At 34.1% G+C, this 22,305-nt stretch overlaps 3 protein-coding genes and 1 long non-coding RNA gene across 4 annotated transcripts; 2 read left to right on the top strand and 2 right to left on the bottom strand.

The window, feature by feature from the left end:
* Positions 1-1,082: 1,082 nt before the first annotated feature.
* On the bottom strand, positions 1,083-7,391 carry LOC115452230. The gene is made up of 6 exons (XM_030180703.2): positions 7,101-7,391; positions 5,761-5,913; positions 4,845-5,024; positions 4,235-4,358; positions 3,565-3,725; positions 1,083-1,353 (listed from the first exon to the last, which is right to left on the bottom strand). The coding sequence occupies exons 1-6, from the start codon at positions 7,330-7,332 to the stop codon at positions 1,115-1,117; spliced, it is 1,089 nt and encodes a 362-aa protein (XP_030036563.2). The 5' UTR covers positions 7,333-7,391; the 3' UTR covers positions 1,083-1,114.
* A 2,878-nt stretch (positions 7,392-10,269) lies between these two features.
* LOC115452229 (thioredoxin-like protein 1) lies at positions 10,270-13,143 on the top strand. Its single transcript, XM_030180702.2, is given in 7 exon segments — positions 10,270-10,467; positions 10,542-10,698; positions 11,058-11,174; positions 11,610-11,759; positions 11,968-12,101; positions 12,417-12,561; positions 12,564-13,143. Coding segments are annotated over 7 exon segments (867 nt in total). The 5' UTR covers positions 10,270-10,369; the 3' UTR covers positions 12,630-13,143.
* Positions 13,135-18,150, bottom strand: LOC115455298 (U4/U6.U5 tri-snRNP-associated protein 2). Its single transcript, XM_037444357.1, has 10 exons — positions 18,093-18,150; positions 17,873-18,021; positions 16,625-16,739; positions 16,151-16,326; positions 15,658-15,883; positions 15,126-15,249; positions 14,836-14,995; positions 14,526-14,716; positions 13,909-14,061; positions 13,135-13,260 (listed from the first exon to the last, which is right to left on the bottom strand). The coding sequence occupies exons 1-10, from the start codon at positions 18,148-18,150 to the stop codon at positions 13,164-13,166; spliced, it is 1,449 nt and encodes a 482-aa protein (XP_037300254.1). The 3' UTR covers positions 13,135-13,163.
* Positions 18,151-20,879: 2,729 nt separating this feature from the next.
* On the top strand, positions 20,880-21,854 carry LOC119190925. Its single transcript, XR_005113276.1, has 2 exons — positions 20,880-20,935; positions 21,348-21,854. It is a non-coding gene; the product is annotated as an uncharacterized LOC119190925 (long non-coding RNA).
* The last annotated feature ends 451 nt before the right edge of the window (positions 21,855-22,305 follow it).

Genomic DNA, 22,305 nt, shown 5'->3' with positions numbered 1-22,305 from the left:
GTGAACCACGCATTGCACATTGAGTTCCGCAAAAAATGAATCATGCCTTTAGCGCAATTTATTATTCATCATCATCTATCTCAGTCGTCGAAACCTAGTTGTGCAAATTGCCTTGTTATAATCCTAACATTTGTCCGCTGACGACACCATGAAACGATATCGGACTGAATTCAGTACGTCACGACATATCGGTTTCCGACATTTGTCGATGACCGATTTTTAAGTTCCGAGATGAGAGACATGTTTTGAATGCTCAACCATCGTAAACAAAGATTAAATTCAGATTCAAAGATAATTGCACTCCACAAACATTTTATACAACAGTGAACAGATGTTGCATTTTAAATCACCGTTATACAGAAATATGTGAAAATAATGTAATGTGTGTTCTCTGTTGTAAACTCCCAAAATATTTTTTTTAAAAAATACATGTTATATAATCGTAGACCCTGTTCGAGAACGGCAAAGTTTCAAGAGAGGAAGAAACAATTTTCGTTGCTTCTGCAATGTAGTCTTGTTCTCTGTGAATGCACTCTGTTATATTATTTTGTCAACTTGGTTCAAAAGTTTGCTCACTTAACAAGGTCTAATATTTTTATGTAATTTCAATGGTTAGTAATTATCCTTGATACACTTAATAAGTATCCATTAATTTTATTAAATAATGTCGTTTGGAAGCCATTAATAAGTACTTTGGTTTTTATTATGGGTAATATTTTTAATAGCGGCTAATAATATTTTTATTAGTGTTTACACAGCGCGCAAGAAGAAATTCACCGTTTAATGAATGTAATCCTGACACTTCTTAACAGCTGGTAAATTAATTAAGCAAACCTAGTTGATCAGGAGTCTGTAGTTTTACACTACTAATTAAAATTAAACTATTTTTATTTTTCGGATTTTATCTTAGTAACGTCCGGTCTGTGACCACGAAGGCACATTATTATTGACACGGTCTTCGAAATGTAGGGAGAAAATCAAAATATTAAAACCGCAATTAAATCCAAAAAAATGTTTAATTTTAATGTCTAACATTCGCGTAAACATGAAAAATAATTATGAAAATACTCAATTAACGCCGGTATATTTCATTCACGCAGTGAGCTATTTACATTCAGTAGTATATCTCAATGATAAACCTAACAGCCGCTCCAAGAGTAGCAGCCGCGACACCAGTTACATGGTTGTTACAATCGTCCTCATCTGAATGTTCTAATTTAAATACATTTGGTCGATTTTGAACCCTTTGTGGGTATTCTCCAAAACATCCGTGTGGTGCTTGATGACGGAGCAAACGGGCCAACCACGAACGATGCAGAAACTCGGAGTGCCCGTCTAATGTGCATAGGGCTACTGTAATAATTAAAGTGTTAATATTTAATATTAATCAGTAGTCTTTTTATACTAGGACGACAAATTTGCCTCACTGCACTTGATGGTAAGTGGAGTGGGGTCGAATAGAATATCACAAAATTCACCGTTAAAGCGAACGATAAATTCACAAAGAATACACACATGATTTTAGAAAAGTCAAAAGTGTGTGCCCTTGGGATTTGAACCTGCGGACATTCGTCTCAGCAGTCCGTTCCACACACAACTAGACTATCGCCGTTTGTCATTAGCAATGGATATACACAGGCTGTTGGATATACACAGGCTGATCCTGAAACACAACACATTTACGTGGGCCACTATGGCGAATTTTAAACCTTGTGTTCGGTGGTCGCTATCCGGGCGGATATAAAATATATCCCTTTAGCAGCAAGACACATTACACATTGAGTTATAGATAATCCAAGGACTGAGTGACAAAGGACGCTTTGCGAAACCAAAGCTGATTAACTCTTTTTAAAATAAAATTGTCTATCATTCCTGAGTACTGCATCAGATTATATTTTTCTGCTTATTATTAGTCCGTACCCTGGAACTGTGTTCCGTAAATGGCAATAGACTAGTCTGCTATTACATTGTACTTAACGTAACTGGTGAAATATTAGTGTAATTACATCTCTACCTACCTCTAAAATGTTAAATAGATGTAATATATGTAGGAGTATATATCTTTCTATAGCGTGATGTATTTATTACGGAGTATTCTAAGTAGAGGACGTTTACTGGTGGTAAAATATATCTTATATCCAATACAATATGTTAAAACACGCCATAGAGGCTCACATAAGTTGTGCTGCGTCGACTGCCGAGAGGTATTGATCAGCTCTCGTTGGTTGACATTCTTTGGCCCCACTTTACTGACCACCAGGTGCAGCGTGTTTACTTTGCAGTACACATATAAAAAAGGACTAATTATATCAGGTTGTATTTGTCAAGTTATTGGAGGAAAGCTCAGAAAGGCAATCGATCAAGTTGTCGCTTCGTGCAATGTGGCATATAATGCACACTCATTTGTTGCAGGTCATGGCAGAACATGATATAACGTTAACCGTAAATTACCTTCGAGGGTATCGGAATGAGAGACCTAAGTAACGACTGAATGTGTTTGTATCCAGTGATGAATCACCTTGATCAGTAATCAATAGACATTGTAGATACGCGTTATATACTTTGAAAAATCTTTAATGATGTAGAGCTTAACCAATAATATGCGATTAACAAACCTTTACATCTGTTAACACAAATTACTTGACATACCTAGTGAGTAAAGTTGTCAACAATGATTTGTTGAAATCCACTAATAAATTTCATTGGTATGGGTGCAAATTTTAAAAATATGTAGGCTAATTCGAATATTAAGTGATACGTTGATATAATCATACGTCTGTATACAAAAACGGCATCATTAAATATTAGATAATATGTGTCAATAAATGGTAATTATACGAGGACATTAGCTCATTGACTTAATTCTACCTGCCACGTAAGGAGCGATGAGTTAATGCAAAAATGTGTACAAGAAAAACTTGTTTACTGTAAATACTCCGAGCAGATGACCAACATGAACTGATAACACCATTAGAACTATATTTAGGCATTGATTTAGAAGTTGGAGGTCATGTCCAACCTTCGGTAATGAAATTTAAATAAGAAGTACATCATGGCATTACCACTTTTTGTCTCTAAGAGAAGGAAGATCTGCTAGCGAATTCCAATGTAATTTATTCATTGGAATTATATAACTAACCACATTTTAGAAGACGAAAGGCCTCATGCGGTGGAGCTTCTTTCTATTAACGAGTCAAGATTCCTGACTCCGGGCTAATACTAAGCAGTGATATCTAATATCGATATACTGGCAAAGTGACCCACTACACCTGATGGTAATAGGAGTGGAGTCCAATAGAAAGTCGACCGACGAGAGATGATTACACCTTGACAGTCGACGCAATTATGCCGGCCTGTTGGATTTGGACATACACAGGCTGATCCCGGAACGCAACACTCTTACGTGGGCCATTATGGCGGGTTTCAACGCCTTATGGTGATCACTATCCGTGCCGAAATAAAATATATCCTACTACGAGCAAGTACTACGTCACTACGTCAGTCCTCAGTTAGGAATAAGTGGTCAGGTTTCTCAGTGACGTCTTTAAATCAGCGCTTGCTTACTTTGTTCCAACAGCAAGTCTATGTAGTCGTAGTCATGGATGGCGATATACTCCGCTTCTTCATAAGCTCGTCTGCAAAACTCTTGCCTTATCCTTCTGTCCATTTTTGGAGAGTACACGCTGCAACCCCGCCCGGAACGCGCGTGCAAGAGGAACAAGAACCTGGAATCAGCAGGTGGTAAACGATAAATATATTGATTTATACTGACTCCCTTGTTGGCGTAGTTATATTCCGGTGCGTCTTGTGTCGTCGTGTCGAAGTCTCGGGTTCGATCCCGGGTTGGGTATAGCGATATTTTTCTGGCAGTATCAGCCCGAAGCCAAAAATTTATGACCGAACATCTCCATCGAATATCATTAAATAATGGGATGGATTAAGCATAATGAAAAGAAGATACACTAAACTTATGTAGGTATATAAGTTATGTACCAAGTTTTACGGTAAACAACATGGTGAAAATTATTGTAATATATACAATTAACTGGGGAAGATGCGATGGCATACATTTTTTTACGCGGATTCCATTCTAGTAATGTATTTAAAATATAGTAAGGTATTAAAGATATTTAAAACTTAGGATGGTCTAATTACAAAAACACTTCATTGTGCCAATTAATTTGTTATGGTGCGGATTTATTATTATAATCGGATAATGTATATTTAATCTTACCTATGCGTAATCGCATATCCAAAATTGGTTCCATTTTTCAGCATGTGGTCACAAATCTTAGAAATTTCGCATTTTAACTCAGGAGTTTTAACTGGATTCACTACTAATGAGGCGATACAAAATGCTGAAATTAAGAGTTCATTATTATTCTATTTTTTATTGCTTTAAATGACGAGACGAGTTTGCCGCTCGCCTGATGGTAATCGATACGACCGCCCACAAACAGTAGAAATACCATCCAACACCTTGAATTACAGTCTTGTTTGGCATTCCACTGCGTTCGCCGTCCTGAGACATGAGATGTTAAGTCTTATTATGTCCAGTAGTTACACTGGCTTAAATATCCATCAGACCGGAACACAACAATGACCACACTTTACTGCTTGGCGGCAAAAATAGACATTGCGATGGTACCTACCCAGGCGAAGCCTATTTATGAGAGACCTACCACCAATTAGAATCATTCCTGCTTATTCAGTTCCCGCATTAGTAAAGACTACGGGGTCGAAACAAGAGTAATTAGTTCACTTTTATTTATATTTGGGTGCGAGATCATAAAATATCTTCACACAAGCTGTGAAATTACTAACCGTATGCCTTAGTTACTTACTAGATATTTCAGGGCTTGGTGTCCATCTTTCAAAATCAAGCATTTTATTCAAATAATCTTTCCAATCTGGATCATTTTTACCAACGTGGGAGCCTGGTTCAAATAATGGTGTTAATACTCGTACTGGTCTGAATCTTTGCAAATGATCCACCCATGATATCTCCTTCATCATTGTTATAACTGAAAATTATATTATTAAGTTTCTTTATTGTCAAATTTAATTGTTTTGTAAATTTTTGACGTCTTGTTCTGAGCCGTATACATGTAATAGCTAGCGTCGATTATACTTATCGAGATGAATAGTATTCTGGAATTAATTTACTATAAAACAACGTCCATTAGAATGATCCGCTCATATGAGATAAATGCGATTTGTTTCACTATCTTTTAATCGACGCCAGCCGTAAAATACATTATATTGTATAAAAAAATCATTGTATCAAATGATTTTGATCTAAGTGAAATTACAGGAAACCTCGTTATGTTAATAGATGGGCAAGAATAAAGATAAATTCAGTTCTTATAATCAAATCTAAATACGATCCCACCAAAAAGGAACGAGAATAATTTAGAAAATTGTCCAAGTGACTTGGACCATAATGCGAAATATTTGTTGCAATATGAAAGCTAGTGGAAAAGCTTCTTTCTTTAAAGCTAAAAAATTTACCAATATTTTATCCTAATACATTAAATAAAGCCCCCGCCGCGTCTACTTGTCTTGCTGGCCGCAATAAGCTTAAAACACTACCGGATTGCGATGAAATTATTTATAGAGATGGTTTGAGACCCTAGGAAAGACATAGGCTATTTTATCCCGAGAAAATATATAGACTTTTTACTTAGAAGACTAGTTTCACGTCGGCGAAGCCACGACCAAAAACTAGTTATGAATAAAGAAAATAGGATCTGTACTTACTGTTATTGATTTTCATTATATCTGGATCAGTGGTGTTTAAATTACGTTTTTTGAAATATTGGAACAATTTGTCATTATCTTCTAACAAATTATTTAATTCCTTTTTCAGTGCAATGGGTAAGATATTCGTCTTTAAAGAACTTTTCAAATTAACTGAAACAATAAAAAAAATGTTTTAAAGTATTATTAGTGTAATTTAATTACAACACGCAATTTTGTAGTAATATATATGAATTAGAATTTACACCAATACTATTGAATTACTAAACTGTATTCGTATTGAGATTTTGAGATTCTTGGTGTTCTTGATCGAATCACTGCATGTGTAAAACTATCTTTCGGTGAATATACTTAATTAAATTATTTTTTATGTTGATTAATTATTTTCTCTTATTTTTTATATTTTTAAGCGAATAACATGTATACTTGACTATAATATGGATTTATAAACATTGGTATTATTATTTATCTGTTATTAAAAAATTAATGTAGTTACACACTATATTTTGTCCTCAATAAAACAATGGATTTATCAAAGCGTGTCTGATAATTTCGTTATAGCAATAGTCATAAAACATGTTATTTATAATATAAAGATTAAAATATTGGGTACAAATTATTATCGACTTTTCATCGAATACTCGGTTTTCGGATATTGTAATAAATCGTCTAGGAACTGTAATAATGATTATTATTTCCCAGAAAGACTGCTGCTAACAGCCTCTTATGCGGCTATGAAATTCTTGAATATCTTTTTACAACAATTTTATCATAATAACCCCCGAACCCATCATCATTTACTTAATTTATTACATTTTTTTTTTCTGCAAAACTTCAATATTTCATGTCAAGTTTTACATGTTATTTAGATAGAATATCGTATCATTAAACTCGTACGGCTCGTACCCAGTATTTGAACTCTCAAACCACTTTATCTAAATACTTATTTAAGTTATTCATAAGGAACGCCAATGTGTCTATTCTGACAGAATATTTTTTTTGCAAAGCAACTTGCTTCGACACTCAATACGTTGATACTTAAACTAAATCGCCATTATTTTAATTAATTTATTTATTTATCACTTGTACCATATCTTTTCAAGTACCTTAAATCTAATATAATATTGTCGCTATTAACTAAACTATTATTATTATTAATGCTAGAAACTGTATGGAAACTTGCTTATATACTGCTTATATATAACTATTTACGTATATATTGTAATATATTAGCTTAAGTTTATGTTATACTGTTTGTTTCCCGTACAAACATTGTATAAATGATCACTAACATATCCCTAACTCCAATCTTATGTTTTCTTTATTAAAAGATACATTACCATGTATAAGGAACAATCCAAATGCTAAATTAATGTCAATATCATTTTTACGTTTACTGCAATATTTGATCGTCCTTCTCAAACACTTGAGGTAACCGTGCAAATCAGTTTTCAATGGCACATCTTGAGCCGAACCAATATCGTTTACGTATCTCTTGTTAATTTCACTAACACATTGCGTAATTTCCACTGCTATAAATATTACTAAACATATTTTGAAACACACTAACATTTTTATAACTAGATATGAGTATACACTTGAGTAGCGCCTGAAAATGAATGAAAACGCGGTTTTCCCGCCTCCGACCCGACACTATCTGTTGCGAATGGAAATCTGCGTCTAATATTTTCTATTTCGAACGTAGCTATAGTGTTTAAATACCTTTTCTTGTAGGACAAATATCAACTTTATATCTATTGTTTTAGGGACCATAGTGATTATTTCACACTCAGTATTCCGAAAATTTTATTTATTCTTGAATCGCAACTATGTGTAAGTAATATTTGTGGCAGGTTTAATATTCTATTATGCGAATCTATTTCATTGAATATTATTATGTAATCCTATAATAGTCCGAAAGAGCACTGGAACTGCTAAAATTCCTATATCTAACGAAAACGCTGGCAAAAGTCATAACGGTAATATAAATAAATTTAAATAATAACTAGAAGAACTCTATATTCCACTATAAAACTGATGCTGTAATTGTTTTAATTATAAATTTACAAAAATGCTTACTTATTATTATGGTTTTAACTTTACTCTTTTAGAGGGATTTATTTAAAGTATAATAATATACCGTTACTAGTTTTTTTTTTTTTTGAAGATCGTATTCTATATACCTATTATTATTTTGTAGGCAGGTAAAAAGATTGCAATTATTTTATTTAAGATAAATTATATTTTTTACATTATTATCATTTAAACAAAACCAAATTAATCCCTGTCATGGGTCTTATATACTTCATATTGTGCTCATAGATATTTTACATAGGTACTGTTTAAATAGTGTTTAAATTTGAGCCGTGATTTGACATACGTTGCTACTTTGTCAAGCGCGGCTAGACGACCCTATAAGCCAAAACAAATCCACAAAATATCGGTCTCCCCCGATATTGAACCTGCGCCCAACTAATTAATAGTCCACTTATACCGGTACTAAAAAGTATAGCTTAAAATTATTGTATATTGTTATTTATTGTCATATTTTGAGTTGTGGCATCGCAAAACTGCTTTGTTGATATTGCGCCTGTTACAAAAGTTATAGCCAAGTTCAAATTTGACTAATTACTATTCAGTATTTACACGAGATAATAGGAAAGGCCAGAAATTTATGAACGAGAATATTTATAAAGCATCAAAAAATATTAAATTAATTTTGCAAGTCAAGAAAGTCAAAATATATCAATTCACAAAACAATACCTTACTTGTACCTATTTGTTCCTAAAAATCCCAAAATACATCGCAAAATTAATATTCCCGCAAATAAAAATAAATACAAAATGAATCTCTTCCGAGTTTATTAAAAAGGTTCATCTTGATTCGGAGTGCTCTGCGTAAATTATTACTGGGATAAGCCATGAATAAGTATCGCCGCGGGTGGTTTGATTCAAGTCTCGCCATGATTCACACCGGACCCAGCTATAAATAATGATTAGGTATTATAGTGCGCACATTGTTATTTTATTTTAATCAAGACTCGACATTTCGTTTAAAAATAATAGGAATTGCTCGTTCGTTGTAAAATAAGGGTGGATTATGATAGTATTATGGATTTTTTTATGAAGATTACTATCGAATGTCAGATATCTAACAATCTTGGTAAAGGCCAGGTCAAGTACCATGAACGGGCGAGAATACATGAAAATATTGATGAAGGTGGAGAAAGCGAGAAAGTACCTATACCATAATCGGGCAATGTGGCATGTATGTGACTTTGTATATATTAATTAATATTGCAGAGCAATTTTTTTTCACAAACCCACTTGATTGGCTATAGTTGTTACCTTCAATCAAAAGAGTTTGTAAATAACTGATCAAACTCTAACTCTACCTACGTGGAGACAGCTGAATTGCTCTAATTAATTCATCTCTTTTTATTTAATTCATTCTCTATAAACAGCTGAGTTTAATGTTTAAACAAGGCATTACTTATAAATTGCTAATTTCAAGAGGTAAATCAAAAACTTGATCTTGGGATAGACCGAGAAAATGACCTAATTGATCACGTCTATTACCACCTACACTGTCAGCATAACATTTTCTCACCACACTACCATAGTACCTACTACCTACCCGGCAAATAGATCCCTACATTCAAGTCAAAATTAGGTCAATCCTTCACGAGAAGAACAACGTGCAGGTACATTTTTGTTCTTATTGTTATTTCTTTATTAACTATCTAACTACCTTTCTTTCATCGCAACGTCATATTGTGATATCACCGTAACTAAGATTACTAGCATGTAACGCAAAGACTTATCCCCTTATTCGTAGAAGTTATTTATCTAAGGACGGAGCATTCCTGTGATAACAAGTCTGTTTTTCAGCTTTGTTTATCTGACAGCCAATTAGATTAAAGTTGTATCTCAATATTAGCCTATCACAACGGCTCTATGTCTACACACTGCGAAGGCGGCCATGCATTCGGCACTGAAAAACAGATTTATTAACACAGCAATGCTCCGTCCTTAGATAAATAACGTCTATGTCCTATGAATAAGGGGGTTAATATTTATAACCGACCGCCAGTCAAACCTAATCTCTCTGAAAGATTCTGTTCTGGGCAAGTTTTAGTAGAAAACCCGCATAGTCTTTCCCGATTTGGGATTTGTACTCAAGACGTTACGGTAATTGATCTACACCGTTTGTATGCTGCCATAACGCAAGGAGTCAGGTAACAGCATAGAATTAGGTATTGGAAACGGGAAACAGTGTTTCATTTTCAACCATTCGCCAGCCTACAGAATAAAGTCTTCCCTAGCTGCATAATCACTGCATACATTATTTTGATTAAAAATTTAGGTAACCATGCATTTTTTTAATTTATGTAATATACTTAATTTAAAAATATAACTACATCAAAAGCATGCCCTCCAATGATAATAATTTATGCACACAATGTTTTTGACATTGAACGCTACAAAACACATTTTTATTTAAGTATATTGGCAACATTGAGTTTTGTCAATCAACCATTTTGAAGTATCATTCCCGAGATTGGACTGTTGTTTCGTTTTCGTTAAATATCTAAAACTTTAGAGAAAAATGGGATTAGCCACTGTTATTGAAAACGAGGCGCATTTCCAATCGGAAATGGCCAACGCAGGCACCAAATTAGTGGTCGTGGATTTCACAGCTACTTGGTAAGTTTACCGGGTTCAAAATTTCAAGTCATCTTGTGGGTTTCGATGATTTTTACTTCTGGTGTTCTGTGTAGGTGCCCGCCGTGTCAGAGGATTGCTCCGTTCTTTGAACAGCTGCCTGCCAAGTTTCCTAGGGCTGTGTTCTTGAAGGTGGACGTGGATAGATGCGCGGAGACTGCTGGTGCTCAGGGCATTAGCGCGATGCCCACATTCATTTTCTATAGAAACAGAGTAAGTCCGAGTGTAGTCATTTTAGATGAGTATAGTAGGGATAGTAATATAATTTGAATCTATGACAGATTTCTATTAGCTTTGGAAATCTATAGTTTGCTGTTCTTTATAACCAATATTGCGATGAAGTCGTACATAAAATATGAACGTCATATCTATCGCGCGTATTATTTAATTAATATTTTAATAAATTAAATATTTTATATATGTATAATTTTCTAACTTTTTTTTTTAAATACTAGGAATGTTTTAAAACAATGACAATGTAAGGTAAATAAATATGTTATGAAACATTTACTCTTATTCTGTAAACTAGTTAGGATTTGTTTCATTCGTTATGATATATTTGCTTATTGCAGACAAGAATTGATCGGTTACAAGGTGCTGACTCTGCCACATTAGAAAATAAAGTTAGACAGTATTACGGTACTGAAACTGAAGAGGCTGGTGATGAAGACAATTCTGTTGCTGGGCATGTGAGTGATCCATTTTTAGGAATTATAGACAATTTATTGACCTTTTTTTAAACTAACTTGATGACAGATAACTCCCAACTACAACATGAATCTCTTCTTGAATTTGGTGGAGAATAGAATAGAATTAATTTAAATGCATAATGGACTAAAACCCTGCAGTATTTTCATACTACTCTACTCATTTCCATGCTAACATTAATTGTCTTGTGACATTAGTCATAGCAATATTATGAGTAATTATGCAAATTTGACTCAAACACAGAGCTGACATTAATATTTTTAGTAATTTGAACTTACACATTTTATATATAAATTATGATTATATCAATATCCAATTTTTTATCTGTTTTTTTTATGCTTAAATGCTTGACATATATAAATATTTTATATCTACTGATATTGCATTCTAATTTATAAAAAATATTCTATTTTCAGATGGATTTGGTGACATTTATAACAAAGAATGAGTGTGAGTGTCTGAATGAGGCTGATGATCATCCTTTGGCTCATGCTCTGACTGCAGGAAGGGGATATCTGGCGAGCGACTGTGATGCGCAGCTCATTATTAACGTCTCATTCAATCAAGTATAAACACTTTTAAATTTTTCATTCCAAATTATCTTCAACAAAGCCAGTAATTAGAAATATACTACCTCTTAAAATTATAATATAATTGCTCAATCTCCTTAATAGCTTAACCATAATATTATAATAATGAGAAATAATATAAAATTTATACTTGTGTCATTTGAAACTGCATTTTATCAACAACTTCTTTTAAAATTTGTGTTAGGTGGTGAAACTGCACTCATTGAAGATCAAAGCCCCAGCTGATAAGGGGCCTAAGTTCGTAAAACTCTTCATCAACCAGCCGAGGACACTGGACTTTGAACAGGCTTCGAGGAATGTCTCAGTGCAGGATGTGGAGTGAGTATTACTTTACCAATGTTTGAACTATGATGTTAATTAATAAATACAAATGATGCATGACAATTTCGAGACTTGCCAAACATATTAATTTATGGCAACAATTTTATTAATAACAGTTAAATTGATATATTAATTAATAGCTAATTGTAATATAAGAAACTCAAAACTTTAAAAATATACTTTCCCATATTTAGTAAACAGCTTAAATTCGGCCATTAATAAGTCAATGAAGCTACTCACAATAGACAGATTTTGTTAATACAAAAATCCAATAATTAATTGGGTATCTAATATTATGGCATTTTCCCTCAGGTTTACTCCAAGTGATCTGGAGGGCAAACCAGTTCCACTCAAGTTTGTGAAGTTCCAAACAGTTCAGAATATTCAGTTATTCATATCGGACAATCAGGGAAGCGGTGATGTCACACAGATCGACCATCTGGCGTTCTACGGCTCCCCCCTATTTCAACAACAAATATGGGAGAGTTCAAACGTGTTGCTGGTAAAAAGGGGGAAAGCCATTAATTCCACTCAATATAGGTAGTTCAGTTTTGTAAATATGTGTATTCAGACAAAAATGTAATCAGTGAAACTGTGTGAATGGTAATGCTTCTACCAAATGCCAAAATGTATGGACTGATTTTAATGAGCTTGTATACATTTTGGTATGACTTTATAATATCCATCATATTTTATAACTTGCAATGCCATAAATGATTGGATTATTAGACGCAATATATACATAATCCTATTTAATTTTAGTAAAATAATACAATTTTTAATATTTATTAAAATGCAAATCTGAACTATCTAAATATTTTTTACAAGACATCGTAAGTTGTAGAGCATTTCTCAAACTGTGTCAAATAGTAAATGTGAATTATTCTAATATATTATCACATATTTATAAAATATGTATGCATAACTTTGTGATTATTTTGTTTTAAGCGTAAGGTCATTCCATGGGCCACAGTTTGTTAAATGAAATTCTCATGATGTATGGAATTTGTATATTCAATAAAACAATATACATGACAAATATACATTTTATTACCAAACTCAGTCCTGCTTAAGCTCATATATTTGTATGTATGCCTCTGTGAGGGTGATCATCTGTGGCAATATGCTTGTAACATGTAAATCTTGCATTTCATACCTGCAAAAATAAAACATTGCAATAGAATGGCATTGTCCAGGCTTTCCATAGTCTAAGGACCTGTTTCATCACTTCAGAGTAAATGGTACTCATCTCAAAGCTCACCAAATACAAAACTCATACGCTGATCTATGCTGCCTAATTAATGGTACAAAATGAATATCATGTATTTACATTAACGGTTTAATGTATTCTCAGAAATTTGAAACTGAAAATTTACTTGAATCTTGTGAAACAGGTCTTAATTCTAATAAAACAAGGTATCAGATAAAGTATTAATTATTTATCCCGCTATTTTTCTACTGCTTAAAACTTGTGAACCGGCAAGTTCTAGATTCGATTTGCAGGTCAGATAAGAAATTTGAGTTTAAAAAAAATGGATGCCTACTTGCGGTATGTACTAACTAAAATTGCGTGCATGCATTCATATCGTCGTTTAGCCTTTGCTTATGAAAAATTTATTTATTTAGCACTTTATATACAAAAGTATACAGGCGGACTTAATGCCATAGGCATTCTCTACCAGTCAACCTTAGGGTGGTGCAGAGATAAAATTATCTCAGAAATATAATAAAAATTAGAGCAAACCAAACTTGCCATATGTATGGGTATTCCTTTGAAACAAACAAATAACAATATTGTACGAACCATTGCTGTGTTGGCTTGTGCAACACGTGAGCCCTATATGTTCCCTTTTCTGGAGTCCCATCGTGCACAATATTACCCACCAGCTCATATATTGTTTTACCATTATGTTTTGCCTTCACTTCTGGTGTGAGGATATCTCCGAAGTCTACATTCCTGTATAAGAGAATATTTTGTATGTACTATACATTAAAATATAAGTGGCAATAGCCTGATTGGGAGTGGAATTGACTGCTGAAACAAAAGTTCAAAAGCTAAAGGCACATACAACACTTTTCTATATATGGTATAGAAGTATATATAACTAAACGGGCAAACCGCTAGCCAGATGATAATCTTCACATGTCGAATTACAAATCACAGAATGCGGATTATCTATCTATTCTGTTATATAAAGCGTTTGTTAGTTTGTTTGAAAGCGCTTATCTCAGAAACTTCTAAACCGATTTAAATTTTTTTTTTTATTAATAAGCTAAGTATATTGCTCCTGAGTACTATAGGCTACTTTTGATTCTGGAAAAACATATCCACGAGGGCGGAACCGCAGGCAAAAGCAATCTTAAATAAACGTTACAGGATAAGGGGATAAAGGATTAAAGAATAAAATGGCCTAAACATACTTAACAGGGAAGTTGACAACTGTCGGGTTCTTCTCCACGAAAAAGGTATTTTTCGTGAACCTCTTGATATACAATATCAGATATGGCGGTAATTGTGTTATTTCAAATCTTTTTAAAAAGTTCTCTTTATAGGTTTTGTATTCTTTTGATGTTTGTCCGTTGAACTTAGATAGTAACTGATAGAGGTTTACCTGTAATTAAATTTGACAAGTATTAACAAATACCTTATTAAGTACTTCATGGAAGACACTAAGAATTACACATATATTATGATGCATAAACACAAGATAGTCTTTATAAACCTATTAACCTGAGGAATAATATTTTCTCTAAACTCGTCAGTAAAGAGAGGTGTAGGTGGCAGATCGCACGTGAGATACAAAAACGGCGATTCAGTGATCATTTCACTGTACTCTTCGCTGTTTAAATCCACCTTGGCCGCATCATCTGCATCAGGCGGCGGTAATTTCCTGTGAAATAAGAACTACAGTATTGACTAGTGTTAAAACACCTTTCCGTCTGTCATTGTAGGCTATGCAAATTTGCAAGACATTACGACCTTTTATTATCCAAGCAAAAGCCAGATAATATAACGCATACCTTGTGTAAATCCTCATGTGTCCAAGAAACGATTTATATATAATAGAGCTGTTAGGCTTCTTGGTACCATTCAACGCCATGTGTAAAGAGTTCAAAAACCAGGACAAGAAATCGACAGGATCACCTAAAAACATAAACTTTAAGGCGATACCTCAAGGTCCATTTTCATACATTTTGTTTCACCTTTAATCTGGGTAACTAAACAAGTATTGGCAAGTAAAGAATTTAAATTCACGTCTAGTTAGTGATTAGTTCACGCAGTTGAAAGAAAAACGTAAAAATAATTAATAATCATGGATATTTCTGCCTTTAAAATTTTGTCATATTAAATTTTACCTTTTTTGCCAATACTTGTTTAGTTACCCAGATTAAAGGTGAAACAAAATGTATGAAAATGGACCTTGAGGTATCGCCTTAATAAGAACAGTTTTATGAATTGTCCTATAAAACAACAAAGTATAGTTTGATTGTTTGAGATCTTTTTCAGCCCTTTTGATATAAAGCCCTAAATCCCAGTGATAAAAAACCTTACTCTGTTTAATAAACTGGAACCTCTTCTTGGACCATAACACAACAGCTTGCAGCATCTCGTGTGGCGAAACGTGCGCTTTGAACGCGCGAGGGTTCCACAGTTTGCGTAGCAGCTCACCAAATCGCTGCACCAGCAGGAATGAAGAGTCACCAGGCGGTCGCTTGACGTCGGCGTAGTTCTCTTCACGCAGGAAGTAATTACGTAGCGGTCGCACTTGTGAGAGACACTGAGATGTGTAAGCACTGTATTATTATACAAGCTTTGTAGTAATTAAATTTACTCAAATTATGTTAGTAGCCTGATTTCATTCTTCTGTATTCATTAAAAAATTTACTTATAAACTTACAGTAACATTAACATAGGCATAATAAGTTCATGCTATATTGAAAGACAATTCCCAGTTACTAAAAGTTCTAAGACAGAAATCTTTATAAATATATATGTTTTTTTTTATATACATTTCATGTATTTTGTCTTATTATAGTCAACTTACCTGTAAAATAACATTGCAATAATCATTGGCCTTAATGTTGTTAAGACCGACAATACCAGGCATATACATTGTCCCATCTATTGCTCGACACATTTTCGTATTGGAATCCATCTGTTTAATTTGATCAGTTGTAAATGTAGGGTTCAATACATACTTGATGTCATTGAGGGATGAATCTGAAATGAAAAAAAAAGAGTTGCTATTATTAAGATGGCATAAGGATTAAAATCCATACACATTATGTGCAATCTTTTTGCTTTATTACATTGAGATCAAATAAAATAATACAAGGAATATGCTACCAGTGGCGAAAGATGAAATTTTCCGAAAGATAGATATGCATAAATGTGGCTTGCAAATTGTTCTAATGATATTTCGTTTTTCTGCATAAATTCTAAATAAAGGGAAGCTGCCAGGAATCGAGTTATATGGACCCTAAGCCACTGCACGCTACAGTATCCATGACATACTCACCAATAACTTCATAGTTGTCAGGTAGACAATAGAACTTCAATGTGTGAAGATTGAGGAACACATGGTGACTTTCAGCCACCGAGTGAGTGTATGCGTGAGTATTTGTACCTCTCCCCTGATGTAAGACAAAAATTTAATTTAATTATGAATTGAAATAAAACTATTTACAGATTTTATCATGGTTACTTAAATTAATATTTTCTCCTGTCAAGACTTTGCAGCCTTCATGGTCACAGGACAGACTAATTGTAAATTATTTATACAAACAGAATTTGATTAACTCCTAAGTTTTAATTTCAAGTGGATAGTGGAAAGGGCAATTGATAATGTGCCTGAAATGCTTAAACAAACTATTTATTTAATTTGATAAGTGATTCAATTAAACAATGTATGGTGGAGTTGTTCCCGTTTTATAGGTCTTTAAAAAGCTCAGCATTTGCGTATGTCCAGCTTTTAAGGATAACTAACTATATCCAGTCTTAGGTTACAAAAGGTCACATATAGTGTGGTAATTGCAAAATTATATAGATAGGTAAAATACTAAAAAAGATTAGGTAAGGTTTTCAATGAAAACTCCCAGTCGGCTTGTTTTTACATCTTAAACTATTACACGAAGTTACACAAAACATTAACCAATTAAACACATAGACCTTCATGAATCACTTCCATCCATTGATGAAAACCTTGTGAATATCTATTTGGTAGTGTTTGAGTTTACCCCATTAAGGCAGTCGTGGGCGATTTCATTTTATATCATGTAAGGATAGTTATGCGTCAAAACCTATAAGACTCAAATTTGTATGTAAGCTTGTTCATATTATCAAAAGCATAATTGCACGGTCACAATTTTTTTTTATTGCTTTAAATGACGCGGCGAGCTTGCCGTTCGCCTGATGGTAAGCGATAGGACCGCCCATATAGTAGAAACACCTTGAATTACAAAGTATTGTTTGATATTCCACTGTGCTCCCCATCCTGAGACATAAGATGTTAAGTCTCATTATGTCCAGTAGTTACACTGGCTACAATGTCCTTCTCACCGAAACACAATAGTGACTACGTACTGCTGCTTGGCGGCAGAAATATACATTGCGGTTGTAACTACCCAGTCGGACTCTCACATATGAGACCTACCTCCACTATTGTGGTTTCAGTCATTGAGCGGTCAAGTCCATGGCATAAACACGACACTGACTTCTATATACTGTGCTCTACAATAGATTCTTATAAATAAGGTAGATAACTCACCTGGAAATATTTTCCGCACACCAAACAAGCGTAAACATTGATTCTCGTCAATGAAATCGAACATAATTTCTCAAAATCAAAATCTAGTACGTGCCTATTTATCGTATCTAGGTACGGGCACTGAATATGTTTCGATTTTGCGGAAGATTCTGGAAATTAAATTTATATTACTGTAGGTAAACAACCAAATAACGTTTGAGGTTATGATGTAAATATTTACCCGCTACTTCGGATCCATTTTCTTCCAGTTTTCGTTTTCTAGATTGATTCTCTGCCATTTTTAAAAAAAATACCAAGGATGGATATGAAAATATTAGCTACTATAAAAAATTCGTATTTTATACAATATCGACCACTTGACGCTATTTTTGACGTTTCATGTTACTGACTTTTTTTTTATATAATATTTTTTTTTTTTTTTCTCTCTCTCTGGCAAGGCGCGGTTTGCGCATCTGCCAATGTCAACGTTTTTGGATAGACAGTTTATAAAGTAAGTTGCACTTTGTAAAATAAAGTTAGGGAAACAACAGGAAATAAAATGAAGACCGGGGAATTACGGGATAGGATCAGAGGAATATATTTAAAATAAATAAAAAATAGGAAAAACTGTTACACTTTGATATTATTTATACTTATATATACAGATAAAATACGATATATGTCTATATTATAATTACAGAGTAAAGTACATATATTTGTAGGAAAAGGAACACCAAGTGAGGACAGGCTGGAATAAAGGGAAGAATGATCATGGTTAGGACAAGAAAATATAAGGTGATTTAGATCCCCAACATCACACCCACAACTACATGCCGAAGATTCCACAATTCCAAGCCTCGCAAGACGGGCTGGGGTACATACGTGCCCCAGACGCATCCGTATTAAAACAGATGTAGCCGTCTTGCCAAGCTTCAAACCGCAGAACCACGGCCGCAGTGGTATCGTAGGCTGGATTAGATAATAAAATTTGCCCTTTGACATACCGCTAGATGTCCAAAGTTCACTCCAGGATTCCCGAAGATGAACTCTAGGCAAAGCGGCCAAGTCATGGCTATAATTTTTATACGGAAATAAATCTCCACAGTCCACCGCTTGATTGGCCAGTTCGTCAGCCTTTTCATTTCCTTTAACGCCACAATGACTCGGTACCCAAGCAAAGGTCACGGAATATTTTTCAGGTAACAGTGATGAAGTTTTGTCCTAATTTGCATGATGAGAGGAGTGAAAAAATTATGTTTAAATGGGAACCTGGCCAATGCTTGTAAAGCACTCTTAGAATCGGTAAAGATGACTGTGTTTGCTAATTTCATCATTAAAATGTATTCTATTGCTTTTAATAGTCCAAAGCATTCTCCAGTGAACACTGAAGATTCGGGGGGAAGTTTAATTTTTTGGACGATTTTGTATTGAACATGATATACCCCTACACCAACACAGCCAGGAGTTGTATGTTTTGATGCATCTGTATAAATTTGATGCCAACAGGGCCAGTTCTTATCTATTAAATAGTTCAAATAGCTGTTCGCATAGTTTACATGTTCCTGTATACCCAAATTAAAGCATATATTCGGTGAAAGTAGTAAGGAATCAAAGTTGGTGGAATAAATAGGTAGGTATTGTGAATTGTGTGTAGGAGCTTCTATTGCTTGAAATTTTTGGAGACTTTTAACTAGACAAGGCCAGGACTTATGAACCCAGTATTTTGACAATCTAACCTGTTCATTAAGGCGGCACAGTTTAGATAGAAGAGGAGGATTGGAAAATTGCAGAGTACGTAATAAAAATTTGTCGGAGAGATATTGCCGTCTAAGCCTTAATGGGGATTCAACGCATTCAACCTGTAAGGCATTAATAGGGCTTGATTTCATAGCGCCACATATGATTCTCAAAGCCCTTGATTGTATGGCATCTAGTTTCTTAAATCCAACGATGTTACCAGGTTCTAAGACAAAGGTTCCATAGTCCAAGACGCTTCTTATGACTGCATTGTATATGAGCTTTAGGGATAATGGGTGCGCACCCCACCAAACTCCTGAGAGACACCTGAGCATATTTATATGTCTCTCGCATTTAGCGCTTACATAGTCACAGTGAGGTACTCCTGTAAGTTTGGAATCTAGTATTATTCCCAAAAACTTCACTTGGCTTTTAACCGGTATAAATTCGCCGTCATATTGTATGTTAATCAGGGAGGTATTCTATGTCTAGTAAATAATACGGCTGTACTTTTTGGAACAGACAGTTGTAAACCATTTAAATTTAACCAACCTTTTAATAAATTTAGTGAAGAAGAAATATTAAAACAAGCAGTGTCTATTGACTGGTCAGAAGTATACAAAAGTAGATCATCCGCGTATTGAAGCATAGAAACGGAATCATTAATTGACGATCCTAAGTCGTAAGTATATATATTGAACAACAGAGGACTAAGAACCGAACCTTGTGGAAGGCCTTGCCATAGTCGCCTTGACATTTTAGGAGAATTTGGAATATCTAATGAAACTTTTCTATCAGAGAGAATATTCATTATAAAATTAGTAAGCATTTCTGGTACTCCTACTGTTTTTAGCTTATTTTTAAGAGCAATCAAACAAACATTGTCATATGCTGCAGCAATGTCTAAAAAAACACCAACTACTGATTCCTTGTTAGAGAAGGCCAAACGAATATCTGTAACAAATATACTTATACTATCCATAGTACTTCTACCTTTTCTAAATCCGAACTGACTATCAGGTAGTAAGCCTCTGCTTTCAATATACCACTCTAGTCGGTTTTTAACTAAATGTTCAGTAATTTTTGCTAACACAGATGATAACGCTATAGGACGATAGGAGGAAACATAAGATGGATTTTTATTGGGTTTTAGTATTGGCAACACTAACTGATGTTTCCATGACAATGGCATTTTCCCTGTAGTAATAATTAAATTAATAAGAGCTAAATAATAGGAAAGAGCACCGTCTCCTAGATTAGCAAGGAATGAATATGTTATGCCATCATTTCCAGGTGCAGTATCTTTGACATTTGTTAAAATACCTTTAAGTTCAGGGAGAGTAAAAAGTGAGTTGAGTTCAGACCTGTCGGAAGAGATGGCTGAATATCTTTCAAGCAAATCTTTTTGTGGTACGGATGCAGGAGCTACAGTATCTAGGAACTGATCAGCTAAATTAAGGGAATGCTTGTATAATTTTTGTTTTCAAACGCAAGCCTAAATCTTTTAATATTTCGCCATACTATTGTAGAATGTGTATATGGGGAAACAGAAGAACAGAAATTCTGCCATCCGACAAATTTCTTTTTTTTAAATAACTTCTTAGTATCAGAAATAACATTAGATAAAATTTGAAAATTTTCTTTAGACATGTCATCAGCATAGATCTTTTCTGCTGCCTTTCTCTTATTAACGGCATCTGTACACTCTTTGTCCCACCAAGGAGGAGAGGGTATCTTATTTTTCGGTGTATTTTTACAGGGAACACTTTATCAGCTGCTTCATTTAATAATGTGCATAAGGCATCTGCACATTCACACGGATCATTTATTGAAACATTTGGAAGAGAGGATATACTGTTTTCAACAATTGATTTAAAATTACCCCAATCTCCATCATTCAACCTATATTTAATTCTTGGACCTTGTTGAGGGATTTTTAAATATTTCTGAGGAAACTTAATTAAAATTGGGAAGTGATCACTTCCAAAGGTGGAATCCATAGTATTCCAGGACAAAGTGGAAGCTAAATTTGGAGTGCAAATGGATAAATCAATAGCGCTTAAGATTCCATCAGGACCAGTGCGATGTGTTGGACTACCAGTATTCAGGATGCAAAGATTATGAGTATCTAAAAGTTCCAAAACAGCTTCTCCATTGGAGTTAGAGATGGAACTGCCCCATGATCTATGATGTGAATTGAAGTCCCCTAGCAATATAAATGGCCGAGGTAAAGAAGAAAGCATATTATTAATTTCAATGAAAACGAGAGAAGAAGGATGAGGAATATAGATGGAAACAAAACATATATTGTTAATAATGACGGCTATAATTGAATAATTATCACTGTGTGGAGGAAGACTTAAAGGAGTGTATGTCTGGGATTTTTCTATAAGTATGGCTACACCACCATACCCATCTGCTCTGTCTTCTCTAAGACATATATAATTGGGTATTCGAAACATAGAATGTGGTTTAAGCCATGTCTCAGTAAGAGCTATCACAAAGGGATCATATTTATTAACGATGTAAGCTAAGTCACTTTTTTTGCTGATTACACTGCGGCAATTCCATTGGACCAATTGATCCATTATTATGTGTGTTAATGAGAGAGTTTAATAATTCAGGGGCAACGTTGGACGGTTCATTTATATATTGAGATAAATAATTTATAAGTGCTAGAACAATCTCAGATAAGGATTGTTCTTGTTGCTGGTGTG

The sequence above is a fragment of the Manduca sexta genome, chromosome 28 (genome assembly GCF_014839805.1).
Source record: "Manduca sexta isolate Smith_Timp_Sample1 chromosome 28, JHU_Msex_v1.0, whole genome shotgun sequence".
Classification (NCBI taxonomy): Eukaryota; Metazoa; Arthropoda; class Insecta; order Lepidoptera; family Sphingidae; genus Manduca; species Manduca sexta.
Note: the sequence above shows the minus strand (reverse complement) of the source record. Positions and strands in the feature narration are given on the sequence as shown.